Here is a 16,326-nt window from a genome sequence, read left to right on the forward strand (position 1 = left end):
TTGCTTTTGCTTCTTTGGATTTTGGAGGGTGCTCTTGATAAAGTAGTCTCCAGAGTAGCCCAATAGTCCTGTAGACGTGGAAAGTTTAAAAACAAACAGAAAGTTGCTTCACCTCAATATTAGTCAAAGAAATACAAATTAAAATAGCAACGGGATACTATTTTTCAACTAACAAGTTGGCCGAGATCAAGAATAATATGCATCATTGAGAAGGCTATGGGGTTGAAATTAAAAAAACACACACTTCTGATGGAAACACAAAGTATCATGATCTTCCCAGTGATACAGATCAAAAGCTTCTAAAATGTGTATACCTTTGACTCAGCACACTTTTAGGAATACATCTTAAAAATAATTAATGATATATGCAATTACGGAGATGTTCATATATGTTTATAATTAAAAAAACTGAAAACAACTTAAACTTCAACAGCAAAGGACTGTGTAAAAAAAATGGCTCATACGACAGAACATAATAAAAATCAAGCTGTACAAGATTTTTTCCAGTTTTTAAAAGGAAGATTTATTTAACAAGTTTCACTTAGTACAATACATCTAATGGAAATCACAATACAAGGAAAGATTTAAATCAAAACTTCAGAATTTTATACAAATGACATGACCCAACTCCTAAAGGACTGGTGTTACATCTCAAAATTGTCCCAGATCTTTAAAAAAAAAAGTTAAAGTGTACACTCACGTGCCTTACAGGATAATAAACAAAAAAGCTAGATTTAACAAACATGCCAAATGTTTTCACTTTGAATCTTAGACAGAGCGCCTATATTTCAGTTTTACAGAAAAGCATGTTTTTCAACATGCATCCAAAGTTTTCAATGTATTGTGGTATAACAGCAACATTTAACATAAGTGAAACTGTTTTAACCTAAATATGCTTACTGATTAGGTACACTCCTACAAAATAACTAACTCGAGGAAAGATGAAAATTGTTTTAACAGTTATGGTCAATACTGAACTGTTATTATATCCTAGATGAATGTTTCAGTGTTCAAAATTACTGAGCCTGCAGTTTGAAAACAATCTTGCCTTCCATTTTACAGTAAGCATAAATCACAAGCCTGTAATGCAAAAGTATTCATCTGTTTTCTTAAAAAAAAAGAGACAGAGAGAAAGAAAAAGGGAGGGAGGAGAAACCAAGAGTGATCAGAATCAGTATTTCCCATTTACCAGTCATATTGGATATGTTGGACAGCCCTCCCATTCTATTCAACTCCCATAAATGAACAGCTTTTATTTCGTACTAGCTGTTTAGCACTTCTTATCTACCTATGCAAGGTTTGACTGATAGTCACTGGAGTTTTCCTGCAGAACTTGGTCATATCCACTCATACTGCTCTGACCACCATAACCACCTCCGTAACCACCACTCAGCTGCTGGCTAGCAGGACCCCCATAACTAGACTGGTTGGATAAGCCCATCCCTCCCATCATTTGGCTACCATAAGCACCACCACTTGCCCCTGCTGTCGAATTCAAAAAGAGTTCTACATAGCTGTGATCATAAGCCCCACCACTTGTTCCTGCAGTAGAATTTAAGAAGAGCTCCACGTATCTGTGTTGCATATTAGCCTTGTCTTTTGCCATAGCTGCCACAGCATCCTCATGAGTAGCAAACTCAACATCTGCCTCACCAGTAACTCTACCATCAGGTCCAATTTCAATGTGTACTCTCATGGGGTTAAGAGGTGAGAAAAAATTGTAAATATCATTCTCAGTAGCTCTGTAAGGTAATCCCCTCATGTGTACACAGTGCCCTGTGGTGCTCTGGAAACTGGATCCACCATCTCCGTATCTATGATCAGACATTCCTGAAAAACAATAATTGAGGTCTCTTCCAAATCTATCAGACCCAAAGCCATAGCCATCATTATAGCCACCATAATCATCATAGCCTCCATACCCTCCACCATAGGCACCCCGCCTCATCCTTTCAAACCCAGCCCCTCTGCCAATACTATTATACCCTCTGCCAGTCCCTGGCCTATCATAGGGACCTGGTCGTTGCATAGCCATGAGCTTCCGAGGGGGGTCATAGTGGGTTCGGACTTCAGCTCGGCTACTCTTAAAGATTTCAATGTACCTGTGTCCTATTCTTTCCTTGTGTTTCTTTAAGGCCTTTTCAGCTATCTCCTGTGAAGCAAACTGCACAAAGGCCTCCCCTGTGCTCCGCCCCTGAAAGTCCACTGGTAGTGTCATCCCATTTGGCACAATTTCCAGCCCTGAAAAAAACTGAACAATCTCCTCCTTGCTACAGCCAAACGGGAGTCCTCTAAGCCGGACGAAGCCATCATTGGCAGTATCAGGACTATTCGGACCCGTATGCTTCAATACCCAATCCATTTCAACACTATTGGACTTGAATACTTCAACATATCTGTGTCCCATGGTTTCTCTGTCCTTCTTCAAAGCCAGTTTCACTTCATCTTCCGATTCAAGTTCGACAAATGCTTCACCACTTGGTCTGCCTTCTCTGGTGTAGATGAAACGAATACCTGATGTGCCATTTTGGATTTTGCAATCGGAGAAGAAGCGCATCACTTCATCAGCAGAGCAGGACCAGGGTAGGCCCCTGACCTTCACCACGAAACCCTCCCTGCCTTCTGTGCCCAGCATCATGGTGACTGTTAGGCTCTTGGTAGCAAGCTCAGCTCAATGCAAACACAGTGTAGCTGAAAAAAAATGAGAACACTATTATCATGGAAAAATGTTCACAATATAATAATAGAAAAAAGAAAACTATTGATACAAAATTCAAATACACTGATAGCTTTTTTTTTTTTTGGTAAGACATTCATATAAACAAAAAGACTGCACCAAATTTCTAATTCATTCAACAATTATTTATTTGATACCTATTTGATACTTTTATTATGTGTTAGATATCATTAATGGTTATTTCTGGGTGGTAGAATTATAGGAGCTTTTTGTGTCAGGGAATGTTTTCTTTGGAAATTTCAGTATATTCTAAGATTTCTACATTGCCCATATATGGTTGTAACACCATAGTCAAAAGAAAAATGAGTAAAAATTAACATCAAGAAAATCAGTGGAAGATGGCAACAAATTAAAAAATGGCTACATACGATTACATAAAAATGAAAAACTTCATTACATCAAAAGATTAAACAGAATTAAGACAATACACTTGAGAAGATAACTGCAAAAATGTATTAATACCCTTATATAAAGAACTCATAAGTTAATAAAATCACAGGAATATTAAGGCCTAAGAAATAAATGGAAAAAATACCTTATGGGGAATTCATGCATTCATTTTACATTTTTCAGCTGCCAGGTCCAGTATTCGGTTCTGGCATATAAGGATCTATAAGCCCAACAAGGACTTATGGTCCTAAGGGGGAACTGTTCCTCTTTACTAAAAACAAAAAAGGCAAATAAACATTATCTCTGCTATGAGAGAATTCTGTGCAGGTTTAAAGAGTGGTATTAAAGCAGGGCATGGTTGGTCAATTCTATCAGTTGGCACAGAATAATTAAATGAAACAGAGTAACTGGTTCAGGGGTCCATAAATTTTTTTAAAAATTATGATGGAGCATAAAATAGGAAGAGGCAAGGCAGGAAATAAGGCACGCAAGGTAGAGGTCAGATCCCAAAGGCCTTAGTTGACAGACAAACCCTAAGAGCCTTTAATAGGCGAGTGAGGGGAGGGGAGTGAGGGGACGAAACTGACATCTTCAGAACCCTTTCAGATAGATCACCCTGGCAACAGTGTGGCACTCAAATAGAGGGGGTTGAGGTGACAGTAGCTAGAACCCTGATCTCCCAGAGATATGTTAAGGATTTACCTAAGGCAACAGCAGTTTTTTAAAAGGAGGAAGATGTTATCTAGGCATTCAAAGCAGTGGACTCTGTGGGACTTAATAACATGTAGGGGAATAGATATATGAGGATACAGGAAAGGAGTCTAGGAAATGTTCAAACCTCATCAATCACCAGAAATGCACATTAGAACCAGAATTAATTGCCACTTTTCACCCATCAAGATAGTGAAAACTACACAGTGAGGATAAGTCTATGCTTATATTCAGGGTTCACAAACTAACACATACCCGGAAGAATGAAAGTTGGTACAGTATTTCTGGAAAGCAATTTGAAAATATGTATCATGTCTTTTGATACAGTAAATCCACTTCAGGTTATGTGCCCTAAGGAGGTGATCTGAAATTCAGACAAAGCTTTATGGAGCAATATATTCAATGCAAGGTGTTTTATTAAGAAAGATAGAGCCCTGGCCGGTGTGGCTCAGTTAGTTGGAGCACTGTTCCGTACACCCAAAGGTTGCAGGTTCGATTCCCGGTCAGGGCACATACCTAGGTTGAGGGTTCGATCCCCGGTCCGGGCACGTATGATCCCCGGTCCCGGAGCGTACAGGAGACAACCAATCGATGTTTCTTTCTCACATCGATGTTCGTTCTCTCTCTCTCTCTCTCTCTCTCCCCCTTCCTCTCTCTCTAAAAGCAATGAAAAAATGTCCTTGGGTGAGGATAAAAAAATAAAAAAGAATATTACATACTTAATTTTAAAAAATATAAAAATATTTAATAACATGAGAAATTATTTATGTTATAATCCTAAGTGACCGAAGATAACAGCTACTATATAGTCTCAACTATGTGAAAAACATATTCTTCAACCCTGCTAGAATTCCTTCCAGAGCCTGGTCAACTGAAATACTCACAAATGTTCACTGCAGCACTGTTAGTAATTGCAGAAAATTAGAAACTTAACTATCCATCCACAGAGCTATAAGTGAATGAATTATACTTTATCCTTAAAATGGAATGCTACAAAGCTTTTACAAAAGATGCCCTGACCTAGGATTTCCAAAATACATTAGATGAAAGAATATGTATAGTATGACCCTACTTATTTTAAAATATAACATGCATGTATATATGTTTGCAAATGCATACAGTAAGATCTGGAAGCATGTAATACAAACTTGTTTTTTGAGAAAACACCTGGAAAGTAGGAAGAGTGAAGTGGATTTTCACTTCTTACCCTAACTACTACTACATAGGTTTAATTTTTAAAAATCACTGTAACTGGAATTTAAAAAACGTTAGGAAAAATATATGCATGGGGAATGTGTCAAAAGTTAAAAGTGGTTTTGGACTGGTAGGCTTATGCTTTTTAAATTTCATTTAAAAACTTTGGCGCCCTCTTAATTTCACACAGAGTAATTACTTTATTTCAGCAAAAATAACAAATTAAAATGTTTCCTTTTTTAAGATTTGGTATAGCAAATTTTATTAAAGTTTCTAATTTGGTATGTGGGTGGCTTATCTGACCTGGTGTGGAAACACTGAGCCTCTTAGAAAGCACAAAGTATACTAACTGCCATAAAACTACAGAGGATTCAATTCGACAAATACTGACCATTACGTGCCTTTCACATTGAATCCGCAATGTTAAGAGTCTTCCTATAAGCCATCTTCAGATCTGAGCGATAGATTTTCAGCTTAGCTTTTCGCCTGTCTTAGCTCTTGGATCACCCACCCCCTTTAACGTCCCTGCAGCAATCTGGGGCTTCACATCCTCTCTGTAGTGGAAGGGAGGTTCTGCTTCCTTACTTTATCTCCTGAGAAGGCCACTTCTCTGCTGGCCGAAGTAGGAACCAGGATTCCATTTGTGTGTTAAGAATTTGTCTATTTACACGTGTGTTATACACTTACATTTTATACAGCACAATGCTGAACAGCTGCCTCTAGGTGATTAATTATGACTGTATTTTTAAAAACTTATAGTATGCTGTTATTTTTCAAATGTCCAAAATTGAAAATTGCTGTTATAAGCAGAAAAATTAACGTTATTTAAATATTCATCTCAGTAAAAACATTTATTGGGGGCCTCCGTCAGGCATGTAACATTTACCTAGATGTGATTTTACATATAAAATTGACTCGGTGCCTCTCCCTACAGGCAGACAATCAGGCAGTGGCGATTGGGTACCTAAAAGGATGGACCAGCACTCAGATAACTGGTCTCAATATGTTTTTCCTAATCCACGGACGTGGTTTTTAAACGTTTTTCACCTTAAGGTTTCTCTTAAGGGTCCTCTGAGACCCGCCCAGACAGAGAGAGACACAAAAACCATACACAGTCACGAACGTCCACCATTTCCCCACCAGGCGCAGCAGCGGCAGCTTCCCGGCACTGAGATGGGGGAATGGGGGGCGGGGAAGGGGAAAAAGCAAGGAGCGAGAAAAGCGAAGGCGGCCCATGGTCCCCGCTTTCATCTTCATCATCCCCACCCCTGGGTCCCCAGTTCCCACCTACACACCAACCTCTAAAGATGCCGGACGATGTTCCTCCTTCTTCCCTCAAACGGCTATAGCAGGACGGTAGACGACGACCAGAACTACTTCTGCTCACGTAAGCGACTGATCACGTGAGGATCTACGTCATGTGAGATCCCAGTCACGTGAACAACACTTGGCTTAAACTCGGAATCACTAAAGTACCACACTTCCTTCTGGAACGAAAATAGGGCAGGCCAATGTCAAGGAAGAAAGAGTGTGATTGGTTGTGGTGCGTCTTACGTGACTGATCATTGGTCCGCCTCTGGGATAACCGTCCCAGTTGCCGGAGAAACAACGTCATTACTTAACTCCAATGATTGGCCCACCCCTAAGCTTGAATTTAAAAGCCCAGTATACCGGGGAACTATGTTATGCATGGTTACTGTAACAATGAGGTTAACAAGCAGAGTTCAGCGTCTGGGCCGCGTTCCGGCGCTTTGTTTTCTGGCCCTGGTTCTTTGGGACATTCCTGGGACCTGTGCACTGGACAATGGCTTGGCAGTGACCCCTACCATGGGCTGGCTACACTGGGAGCGCTTCATGTGCAACACCGACTGCAAAGAAGAGCCGGATTCCTGTATCAGGTATCGGAAACATTGGGTACCCCCTTCCATTCGCCTTTCCCTGTGTTTGGAGGGGTAGAGGGTCTCAGCGGGAACATTTGAGCCTGAGGGACATCTTCCTACTGCTGCCGCTTTCTATTCCCAGCAAACTGTCCCGGATGGGGACTAGCCCTAAGTTTTCTCCGTATGACCCCTTCTGGGATGGGAGTCCAGCCAGCGGGCCCTGCTTCCGGCTTCTCGGTCTCTACCGGATTACCCAGCTAGGGACTTTATCCATTTACCATCCAGTTCCGGTCAGACCCTTCTTGTGAGCTGCTTCTCTGCCTCACTAGAGCCGGTACTAGCAGCGAGCACAGCTGCGGTGAGTAGGAGAGTCAGAGGACTTCTTTTCTTCTTTTGGGTCACAGGGTTCCTTGACTGTAACGTGAGGGAGTTTAGAGAGACCATGGAGTGCCTGCGATCTCCCCCACCCTCTTGCCCTTGAGTGATGTCTGGGTAAAAGGTTGACCTATAGGAACTTTATACGTGCATACCTCGCTTTTTTGCGCTTCGCTTTATTGTGCTTCACTGATGTATTTTTCCCCCCCAAACTGAAGGCAAGACTCTATCAGCAAAAAGATTAGGATTTGCTTTATTTGCTGTGGTCTGGAACAAAACTCGCAATATCTCCGATGTATGCCTGTATATGGAGGCCAAGGGCTGAGGATTGTTGGCTTGCAAACTGGCCAGGAGCATCCTTAGGTGTAGTCTGAAACCACCCCAGTAAAGGAGAGCTGGGAGAAACCCACGAAAGTGGCAGACCACTCCAAATTAGTAGGTAGCGGTTTTAATGAGAGAGGGAATTTACCTAGGCAGATTGTCTTGCGAGGCTGCAAGACAATTTTTCCACACCTGCCGGCCAAAGAAAAGTTTGCACAGAGGCCTTAGTTGGGTTCAGTCACATACAGGATACCTCAGATATTGCAGGTTTGGATCCAGACCACCGCAATAAAGTGAGTCACTCTTTTTGCTGGTTGAAAGTCTTGCCTTCAATTTTTGGGGGTTTAAAAAAAAAATGCAACATCTGTGACACACAATAAAGTGCAACAATGCGAGGTATGCCTGTGTACTGCCCTTACAGTACCAATACACTCCTACCTCAAGGCTGCATCCTAGGGTCAGCTTCTTGGAGGAGGAAGGCAAGCAGAATGCACATTCCAAGGACAGGGGTTGGAGTGAGGAGCCGCCAGTTGTCTGGATCCACTGGGAGGGTCAACATCTTATTGCTGAACTTCCCCAATGAGGCTGGATAAGACAAGTTTTGAACTTATCTGATCCACACTCTCCTTGTCTATAAATTGGGAATAACAACTCTTTTTTTTTCATTTTTTTAAAATTTATTGATTTTGAGAAAGAGAGAGAAATATCAGTCCACTGCTTTACCCATTCATACACTCATTGGTTGACTCATGTATGTGCCCTGATCAGGGACTGAACCTGAAACCTTGGCATATGGGGAAAATGCTCCAACTAACTGAGCTACCTGGCGAGGCCTGGGAATAACAACTCTAACCTCGGGGAATTGATTCAAAAGGATCTTTAAAATAGTTTTGATTTTTTAAAATTTCAATTACAGTTAACATGCAATATCATATTAGCTTCAGATATACAACATTGTGATTAGACATTTATATAACTTACAAAGTGATCACCCTGTTAAGTCTAGTACCCATCTGTCATATCAATTTCTTTTTTTATTGTTTGTTGGGGTGACCCTGGTTAATAACAGAATACTTCTTAAACATGATAAAGACACATACAGTGCAGAGGCCCCTCTAAAAGCAGTGGTTATGATATATGCCAGTGCCCATAAGTTATTCCTATGAATGTCTTTACAGCTTTACAGATAAAGTCAGGATGTTGAGCAAACATCACAGAAATAATTGACCTTCTGAGTTTCAGATTAAGTCCATTGTGACCCTGGGGTAAACTGTGTAGCAGTTGTGCCCATCACATATAGTTTCTTGTCTTTTCATTTTTTTCTAAGTGATAGTTGTCTTATTTTTATACCTGATTATAAAATTAATGCATGATCAATGCAAAAAATGTAGATAGTAAAGAAGAATATAATGAAAATAAGGATTCCCCTCATTCCACCACTCAAATAATCATGGTTAAAATGTCAATATACAGCCTTGGAATAGTTTTCTAGTAAATAACACAAATTTCTTCTTTCATTTTTTTTTTAAAGATTTTATTTATTTACTTTTAGAGAGATGTGAAGGGAGGGAGAAAGAGAGGGAAAGAAACATCAATGTGTGGTTGCCTCTTGTGCGCCCCTTACTGGGGACCTGGCCTGCAACCCAGGCATGGGCCCTGACTGGGAATCGAACCAGCGACCCTTTGGTTTGCAGGCCAGCACTCAATCCACTGAGCCACACCAGCCAGGGCTGTTCTTTCATTATTTTCAATAAAAATGAGATCATGTTTATGTTGTGAATTGTTAACAATGTTGAATTTTGCTTGCCCGTGTTCAAATTTTCGTTCATTGCTACTTAGCCTTGTGACCTTGGCAAATTAATTACCCTTCCTAAAAGTAAGCAGAATACCTGGCCCAGAATAAAGAGGTTCATAAATGCAAATTGTATGTGTATACTATAATTTATTTAAGCAAATTCCTGTTGATAGCTATTAAGGCTCTTCAATTTTTCATTATTGTGAACAAAACTATGCATCACTGTACATCATCTGATTCTTTCCTTAAAAGTCTAATTACTGGGTCCAAATGTGTGCTCATTTTGTGACATATCAAACTGTCCTCCCCAAAAGTTTTTCAAATGCACATTCCCAACAACAGTAAATGAGAATGTCTGTTTCCCCACACCCTGGCCAACACTGCATTTTGATCACTCTTTTAAAACTTTGCCAATCTGGTAGGTGTTTTTATTTTCATTTGTTAAATTGGCTCTTTGCATGGTTTCTTTTATGGATTGCCTATTTGTGTTATTTCCCTATTTTTCAATTGCAATGTTTTTTTGTTTGTTTTGGGGAGGTTGTTTGCCTTTTGGATTTTTTTTGTTGTTTTGCCTACCATATATTGTGAATATAGTGGTTGTTGCTATATGTTGATTTTGATATTTATATGTCAAATATCAGTTTTTTCCTTTATTATTTCTGACTCTGGCATCATGCTGAAAAGTCCTTTCCTGCCTGAACATAATACAGTCATCTATATTTTCTACTAGTATGTTTAAGGATTTTTAAAATATTTAAATCTTTAATCCATCTGGCCTTTATTCCCCTATAAAGAATGCCACATTTAATATTAATTAAATTCCATGGTACCAAATGGCAGGAAGGATCTCTTTCTGAACTTCCTCTTTAATTCCATTGATCTATGTATTCTAATGCTATCGGTACTACAGCAGCTTCATTTATCTTTTGGAGAATGATCACGTATTTAATCTTTTAGGTGAACCTTTCAAATCACGTAGCTAAGTTCCTTAAAAAGTCCTTTTGGGATTTGTTCAGGGTTTTATTAAATGCATAAAGATGCATAGGGAGAATTAACTTCTTTTTAATATTGAGTCTTCTTATCCAAAAGCAAAATAATATCTTAAATTTATCTCTAGATATTTTAGGTTTTCCTGTTGCTTTTTTGGTTGCTCTTGTCAATGGTATCTTTTTCTATAACTAGGTTATTGTTGCTATCTAAGGAAGCTGTTAATTATGTTAACTTTGTAGTTTCTAACTTAACTAAACTTTCTTCTTAGTTCTAATAGCTTTTTCAGTTTCATGTGTTTTTCATTTCTATTATAATTGTTCATGGATCTTAGGGAGGAAGTATTAAGAGTGGAGGGGAAGAAGAAAAAGGGCCCAGTACATTTTAACTTGCATTGGTTGTGATTACTACCCAGCTATTACTGGGTTGAGAGAAATTGGAAATCTCAAGGTGCCTAACAAATAGGAGGCGCCCAAGCACTTGTTTAATGAACTGTAATGATTCTTAGAATTTCTCTTGCAGTGAGAAGCTCTTCATGCAAATGGCAGATCTCATGGACTCAGATGGCTGGAAGGAAGTAGGGTATGAGTACCTCTGCATTGATGACTGTTGGATGGCTCCCCAAAGAGACTCGAAAGGCAGACTTCAGGCAGATCCTGTACGCTTTCCTAGCGGGATCCGCCACCTAGCTAATTATGTGAGTTTATAGATAATTTTCCTTTTCATTCAGGAGACTAAACGCTTCTATATGGAAACCTGTTCAAAAACACTTAGAAAGTAAAATAGCTGCCATTATCTGAACATTGAATTGTAAGGCTTCTCAGGTGGAATTGTCATCCCATCAGCAGATACATGTTTTGCATTAGTTCCTGAGGCCCATCTTAGATAAGTTCTCCTTTTGCTGAAACAACTGAATTCTCTGGGAAGAAAAAGGAACTTGGTTTTTGACATATGTGTGCATATATTTCCATATAAGCTTTGAGCAGTATTGCAATTGTACTATAAACTAGAATTTTAGAAGATGGGAGGAATTCTTGCTAGAGACTGTTAATGATTAATAGAACCAACATTAATTAAAGGCACTGAAGACATTTTATTCAGTACTGTTGCAGTAAGAGAAGGAGGCAGGCTCAATTCTGAATATAACAAAGATGAGTGGGGATTTATAGCCTTCAAGCAAATCGAGAGGATCAGTAAATGGAAAATTACTAAGGGGAGACATCAAGGGAAGGAAAATTCTTGCTAAAGATAGGCCAAGGATTTAGACATCACAAATGGGAGATAAGGAATTTGATTATGTATCAAAGAGTGGGAGGAAGACTTAGCAGGATTCTTGCTAAGTGGACACTGAAGGCCAAGGTTGAGGCCTCATTAAGAAGAGGGCTCAGAGGAATCTAACCAATGTTCCGTAAAGGATAGAGTCTGTCCAGATAAATCTGACATTGCCCTGGAAAGGTAACTTTTGGGTTCCCATCAGAGGATGATGACAATGGCTGATAGCTTTCTCTTCAGTTCTATTCTATAGCTTATATGTGTAGTTTGAACTCAGCAGAATTGGAGAATTTACTCTTTGTCTCCCAACAAACTCATCTGGATAATTATGGGGACTTGTGGGAAAAAATGCCCCTGATACCTGGTGAAATGCATTTGTCTCTTGTCATAGACCAGAGTGGTTCTCTCTTCTGCTTCATGACTGCCCTTCCACTGTGGTGACTCTTTCCTCTCATTTCAGGTCCATAGTAAAGGACTGAAGCTAGGGATTTACGCAGATGTTGGGAAAAAAACCTGTGCAGGCTACCCTGGGAGTTTTGGATACTATGACATTGATGCCGAGACCTTTGCTGACTGGGGAGTAGATCTGCTAAAATTTGATGGTTGTTACTGTGACAGTGTGGAACAGTTGGCAGATGGTATGTTTCATTCAAGAGATTTAGCCATGAGCAAAGAGAAGAACTTTGAGGCCAAGGTAACTGAGCATCCACAGAACTAATCTTCCCATTTTAAGTACCCAGTCACAATACAGGAAATAATTATTCTCAATGTGCCAAAGCTCCTACTGCTTCTCTTACTTCAGTTTGTCCATGCATTCATTCATTCATGCACTGCAGAATCCATGCTTGCCTAACTATGGCTAATACTGTATACTTTTCATTCAAGAGGGCTCTGAATTCATTACAAATAGTAATTCTGTCTATAACATCATTTGGTAAAGCATCAGAATATCATACAGTGGCAGAAAAGGGGCATCTTCATGCCTGCCTTTTCTCAATATATGCACCATCCCATAGGACATCTTCAGAACAATCCCAGCAGTCTAGGATGTATTAGACACAGTTCCAGCATGGAGCAGCCACGTATCTCTGGTGCTGGTTTAAAATAAAAGCATGGCCCTTCTAGGCAGCCTCTTTTTTAAAAATTGATTTGAAAGAGAGAGGAAGGGAGAAAGAAACATCAATTTGTTGTTTCACCTATTTATGTATTGATTGTTTCATTATTCTATGTGCCCTGACTGGAGATTGAACTCACAACCTTCGCATATCAGGACAACGCTCTAACCGAGCTACGCAGCCAGGGCCAGGCAGCCTCTTTTTCATGCTGTACAGCACCCCCCCCCCCGGAAATTCCCTTCCTCCCTTTATTTTACCCATTTTTTTCTCATACAGGTTATAGGCACATGTCCTTGGCCCTGAACAAGACTGGCAGAAGCATTGTGTACTCCTGTGAGTGGCCCCTTTATATGTGGCCCTTTCGGAAGGTGAGGTAGTGAGTCCAGAATCCAACAGAGCCTTGGAAATAGATTTTTAGGACTTGAGAACAAAGGTCTCCTTCAAAGTCCCACCTTACTTAACAGTCTCATCCTACCATCTCTCGCAGGATCCAACCAACTTCTTACCATCCCCACTGCTACCACCACTTGGGAAGTCAGTCATCTTTGATTCTTCCCTTCGTCTCACCTGTTCACCACCTATCCATCAGCAATCCTATCAGTACTATCTACAAAATAAATCCTGAATCAGCTCATTTCTCTCCATCTCTGCTGCATCCCTCTTGGTCTTTCTAACTACCATCGTCTCACATCCAAACTGCTCCCAACAGCCTGATCTCTATACTTCCACTCTCGCCCTATCCCCATCCATTTTCCAACCAGCACCCCAGTGTTGTTAAAATGTAAATAGAGTCATATCACTTCCCTGCTTGAAATGCTTAACTGGCTTCCCCTTGCACTTGGAATACAAACTCTACTGTTCTGGCCCTGGCCTACCTCTCCAACCTCATCCCATCACTTTTGCCATCACTACACTGCTGTTCTTTTGTCCCTCAAACACTCCAAGCCTATTGTTGCCTCAAGGCCAACTAAGCCCTTAGCACTATATAGAATTATGTGTTGAGTGGCTTATTGTTTGTCTCCTCCACTAGAATGTAAGCTCCAGGAGGGCAGGGACATTGTCTGACTTTATCACTATATCCCTAGCATATGGTAAGTATTGTATAATTATAGAATGAATCCCTGTTATTTCCTTCTAATCTCTGTAATATACTCTTCACCTCTTTCCCAACATCTTAAACTTTGGCTATCCCCCGTGCCTATTTACAAACTTTTATTTGTTCAATTAACATATTATATGCCTAGGATTCAGATTGCCTTATCGTGTTTAATGAGTTCTATGTAACTTTGCAGCTGTTTTCACTTATTAAGATCATTTATTTCTGAGTATAAAAGCAATAGATGTTCATTTTAGTTTGAAAATACAGTGAGGTGTGACGAAAATTTAAATCCTCCGTAATTCCAGTACCTAGTTACCATTTGGTAAATTTCCAGCATAAACATTGTTTAAGCCACTTTAAAGTAGGGATTTTAAGTTATATTGCCTACTTCTGAAGCAAATTTCTTACAATGAAATTGTATTCCAATAAGGATTTAGCTTTCCTCCTGGAGACCTTTAAGCTGTAAACTAAAGAGAAGGCTACAAGTGCTTTCCTTCTATTTTCAAAAAATATGACTATTTTCATCTTGCAAGAATGTTAGTAGAAGGTAAATGGTAGAGTGAACTCTTTTTTTCACAGCCTAATTATACAGAAATCCGACAGTACTGCAATCACTGGAGAAATTCTGGAGACATTTATGATTCTTGGCAGAGTGTAAAGAGTATCTTGGACTGGACATCTTCTAATCAAAAGACAGTTGTTAGTGCCGCAGGCCCCGGGGGCTGGAATGACCCAGATATGGTAAGGATCTGACCCCCATGTTCAAACCCCTACAGCGGGTCTGTTTCCTAATTGACATCAAGGTAAATTGGCAAGTTCCTATGAGCAGGCTTTATGTGTGAGTGCTCAGAGCAGGGTGCCACGGAAAGTGGCTTGTTTTCTCATTTGAATTCTAATTTCATTCTTTGTCCCAGTTAGTGATTGGCAACTTTGGCCTCAGCTGGGATCAGCAGATAACTCAGATGGCCCTCTGGGCTATCATGGCAGCTCCATTATTCATGTCCAATGACCTCCGACACATCAGCCTTCAAGCCAAAACGCTCCTTCAGAATAAGGATGTAATTGCCATCAACCAGGACCCCTTGGGCAAACAGGGATACCTACTTAGAAAGGTATAGTAAATAATGTTCGATGGGTAAAAACAGGACTTGGCCTGGAACATGTTCTCCCGACTTCTAGTTTACTGTTCATCCAAATGTTTATTTTGGTGTGTAAGATGGCTTTAAGATGTTTAAGTCTGTCTTGGGCCTAAAGCTGGCACATATGAAGACATAACACTGGTCTTTTGAGAATATATTTTTTTAAGCTTAACAGAATCAGTAATGAAGGTTTTTGGTAGATTTCCCAAATATGCTGCAGGATAACTTTTAATTTTCCCTGTAAGGGCTTGATAATTCTGACAGTTATGACTAAATGCCACAAGGAAGCTTATTGCCAGTCACCAAGCTATCACCTATTTTCTTGGCTTACTTTTCAGGAAGACAACATTGAAGTATGGGAACGCCCTCTCTCTAATTTAGCCTGGGCTGTGGCTATGGTAAACCTGCAGGAGATTGGTGGACCTCGTTCTTATACCATCAATATTGCATCCCTGGGTCAAGGAGTGGCCTGCAATCCCGCCTGTTTTATCACAGAGCTCCTCCCTATGAAGACAAAGCTTGGGTTTTATGAATGGACTTCTTGTTTAAAAACTCGAATAAATCCCACAGGCACTGTTTTGCTTCTATTAGGTAGAAGCCAGGCATTTCAAAAGCTTCCTTAGCCCTGGTTGGGTGGCTCGGTTGGAACGAGCGTTGTCCCATACACCAAAAGGCTGCAGGTTTGATCCCAGGTCAAGGCACATACCCAGACTGTAGGTTCAATCCCCAGATGGGGTGCTTACAGGAGCAATTGATGTCTCTCTTCCTCTAAAATCAATAAACATAGTCCCCTCTTCCCCCAGGTTGAAGATTTAAAAAAAGAAAAAGCTTCCTTAAAAATTTTTATTTTGTTGCAAAAGTGACTACCCTACTTCTGTTCTTCCATTCCTACTTCAGCTGTTCTTAAATTTCTCTACAAAAACCAGTAAGGCACAAAAGGCCCACTCAGAATACAAAATGTTTTCATTCCTTTGCCTGTCATGTTATTACCAGTTATTTTCAATAAAACTGGAAAACTAATTATTGTCAGTTCATAAAAATTGCAATAAAATTGGTAAACTCAAGACAGTTATCCAGACACAGATTTGGAAGCAAACTGCTCCATCTCACTGATGCACTTTCACTTACCAAATGCATATTCACTTTGCCATCCAGTTTTGCTGCACAAGAATGAAGAGCTGAGTGTATATGTAATAGTATACAAAGACAAAAGGGATGTGAATTTGAAGCTTAGGCATTTAAAGGAATGGATTAGCACTGCCAGATTCCATTGAGGATTTTAATTCACTAGAAATTAAATCCTTTTCATAA

At 39.9% G+C, this 16,326-nt stretch overlaps 2 protein-coding genes across 4 annotated transcripts; one reads left to right on the top strand and one right to left on the bottom strand.

Moving 5' to 3' along the window:
• Nucleotides 1–497: 497 nt before the first annotated feature.
• HNRNPH2 (heterogeneous nuclear ribonucleoprotein H2) lies at nucleotides 498–6,431 on the bottom strand. 2 transcript variants are annotated; one of them, XM_054572279.1, is made up of 2 exons: nucleotides 6,332–6,431; nucleotides 498–2,691 (listed from the first exon to the last, which is right to left on the bottom strand). In XM_054572279.1, exon 2 carries the CDS (start codon nucleotides 2,636–2,638, stop codon nucleotides 1,289–1,291), a length of 1,350 nt encoding a protein of 449 aa, XP_054428254.1. In that variant the 5' UTR covers nucleotides 2,639–2,691; nucleotides 6,332–6,431; the 3' UTR covers nucleotides 498–1,288. The 2 variants fall into 2 exon arrangements, with proteins under 2 accessions (XP_054428254.1, XP_054428255.1); XM_054572280.1 differs by lacking the exon at nucleotides 6,332–6,431 and adding an exon at nucleotides 4,355–4,547.
• A 206-nt stretch (nucleotides 6,432–6,637) lies between these two features.
• GLA (galactosidase alpha) lies at nucleotides 6,638–16,090 on the top strand. Of its 2 annotated transcripts, XM_054572281.1 has the most exons (7): nucleotides 6,638–6,930; nucleotides 10,913–11,087; nucleotides 12,123–12,300; nucleotides 13,054–13,145; nucleotides 14,456–14,617; nucleotides 14,791–14,988; nucleotides 15,354–16,090. In XM_054572281.1, exons 1-7 carry the CDS (start codon nucleotides 6,713–6,715, stop codon nucleotides 15,636–15,638), a joined length of 1,308 nt encoding a protein of 435 aa, XP_054428256.1. In that variant the 5' UTR covers nucleotides 6,638–6,712; the 3' UTR covers nucleotides 15,639–16,090. The 2 variants fall into 2 exon arrangements, with proteins under 2 accessions (XP_054428256.1, XP_054428257.1); XM_054572282.1 differs by lacking the exon at nucleotides 13,054–13,145 and having other exon boundaries at nucleotides 12,123–12,356.
• Nucleotides 16,091–16,326: the final 236 nt, after the last annotated feature.

This window comes from Pteronotus mesoamericanus, unplaced genomic scaffold, assembly GCF_021234165.1.
Source record: "Pteronotus mesoamericanus isolate MK-2021 breed Mesoamerican mustached bat unplaced genomic scaffold, CSHL_Meso_final contig_227, whole genome shotgun sequence".
Classification (NCBI taxonomy): Eukaryota; Metazoa; Chordata; class Mammalia; order Chiroptera; family Mormoopidae; genus Pteronotus; species Pteronotus mesoamericanus.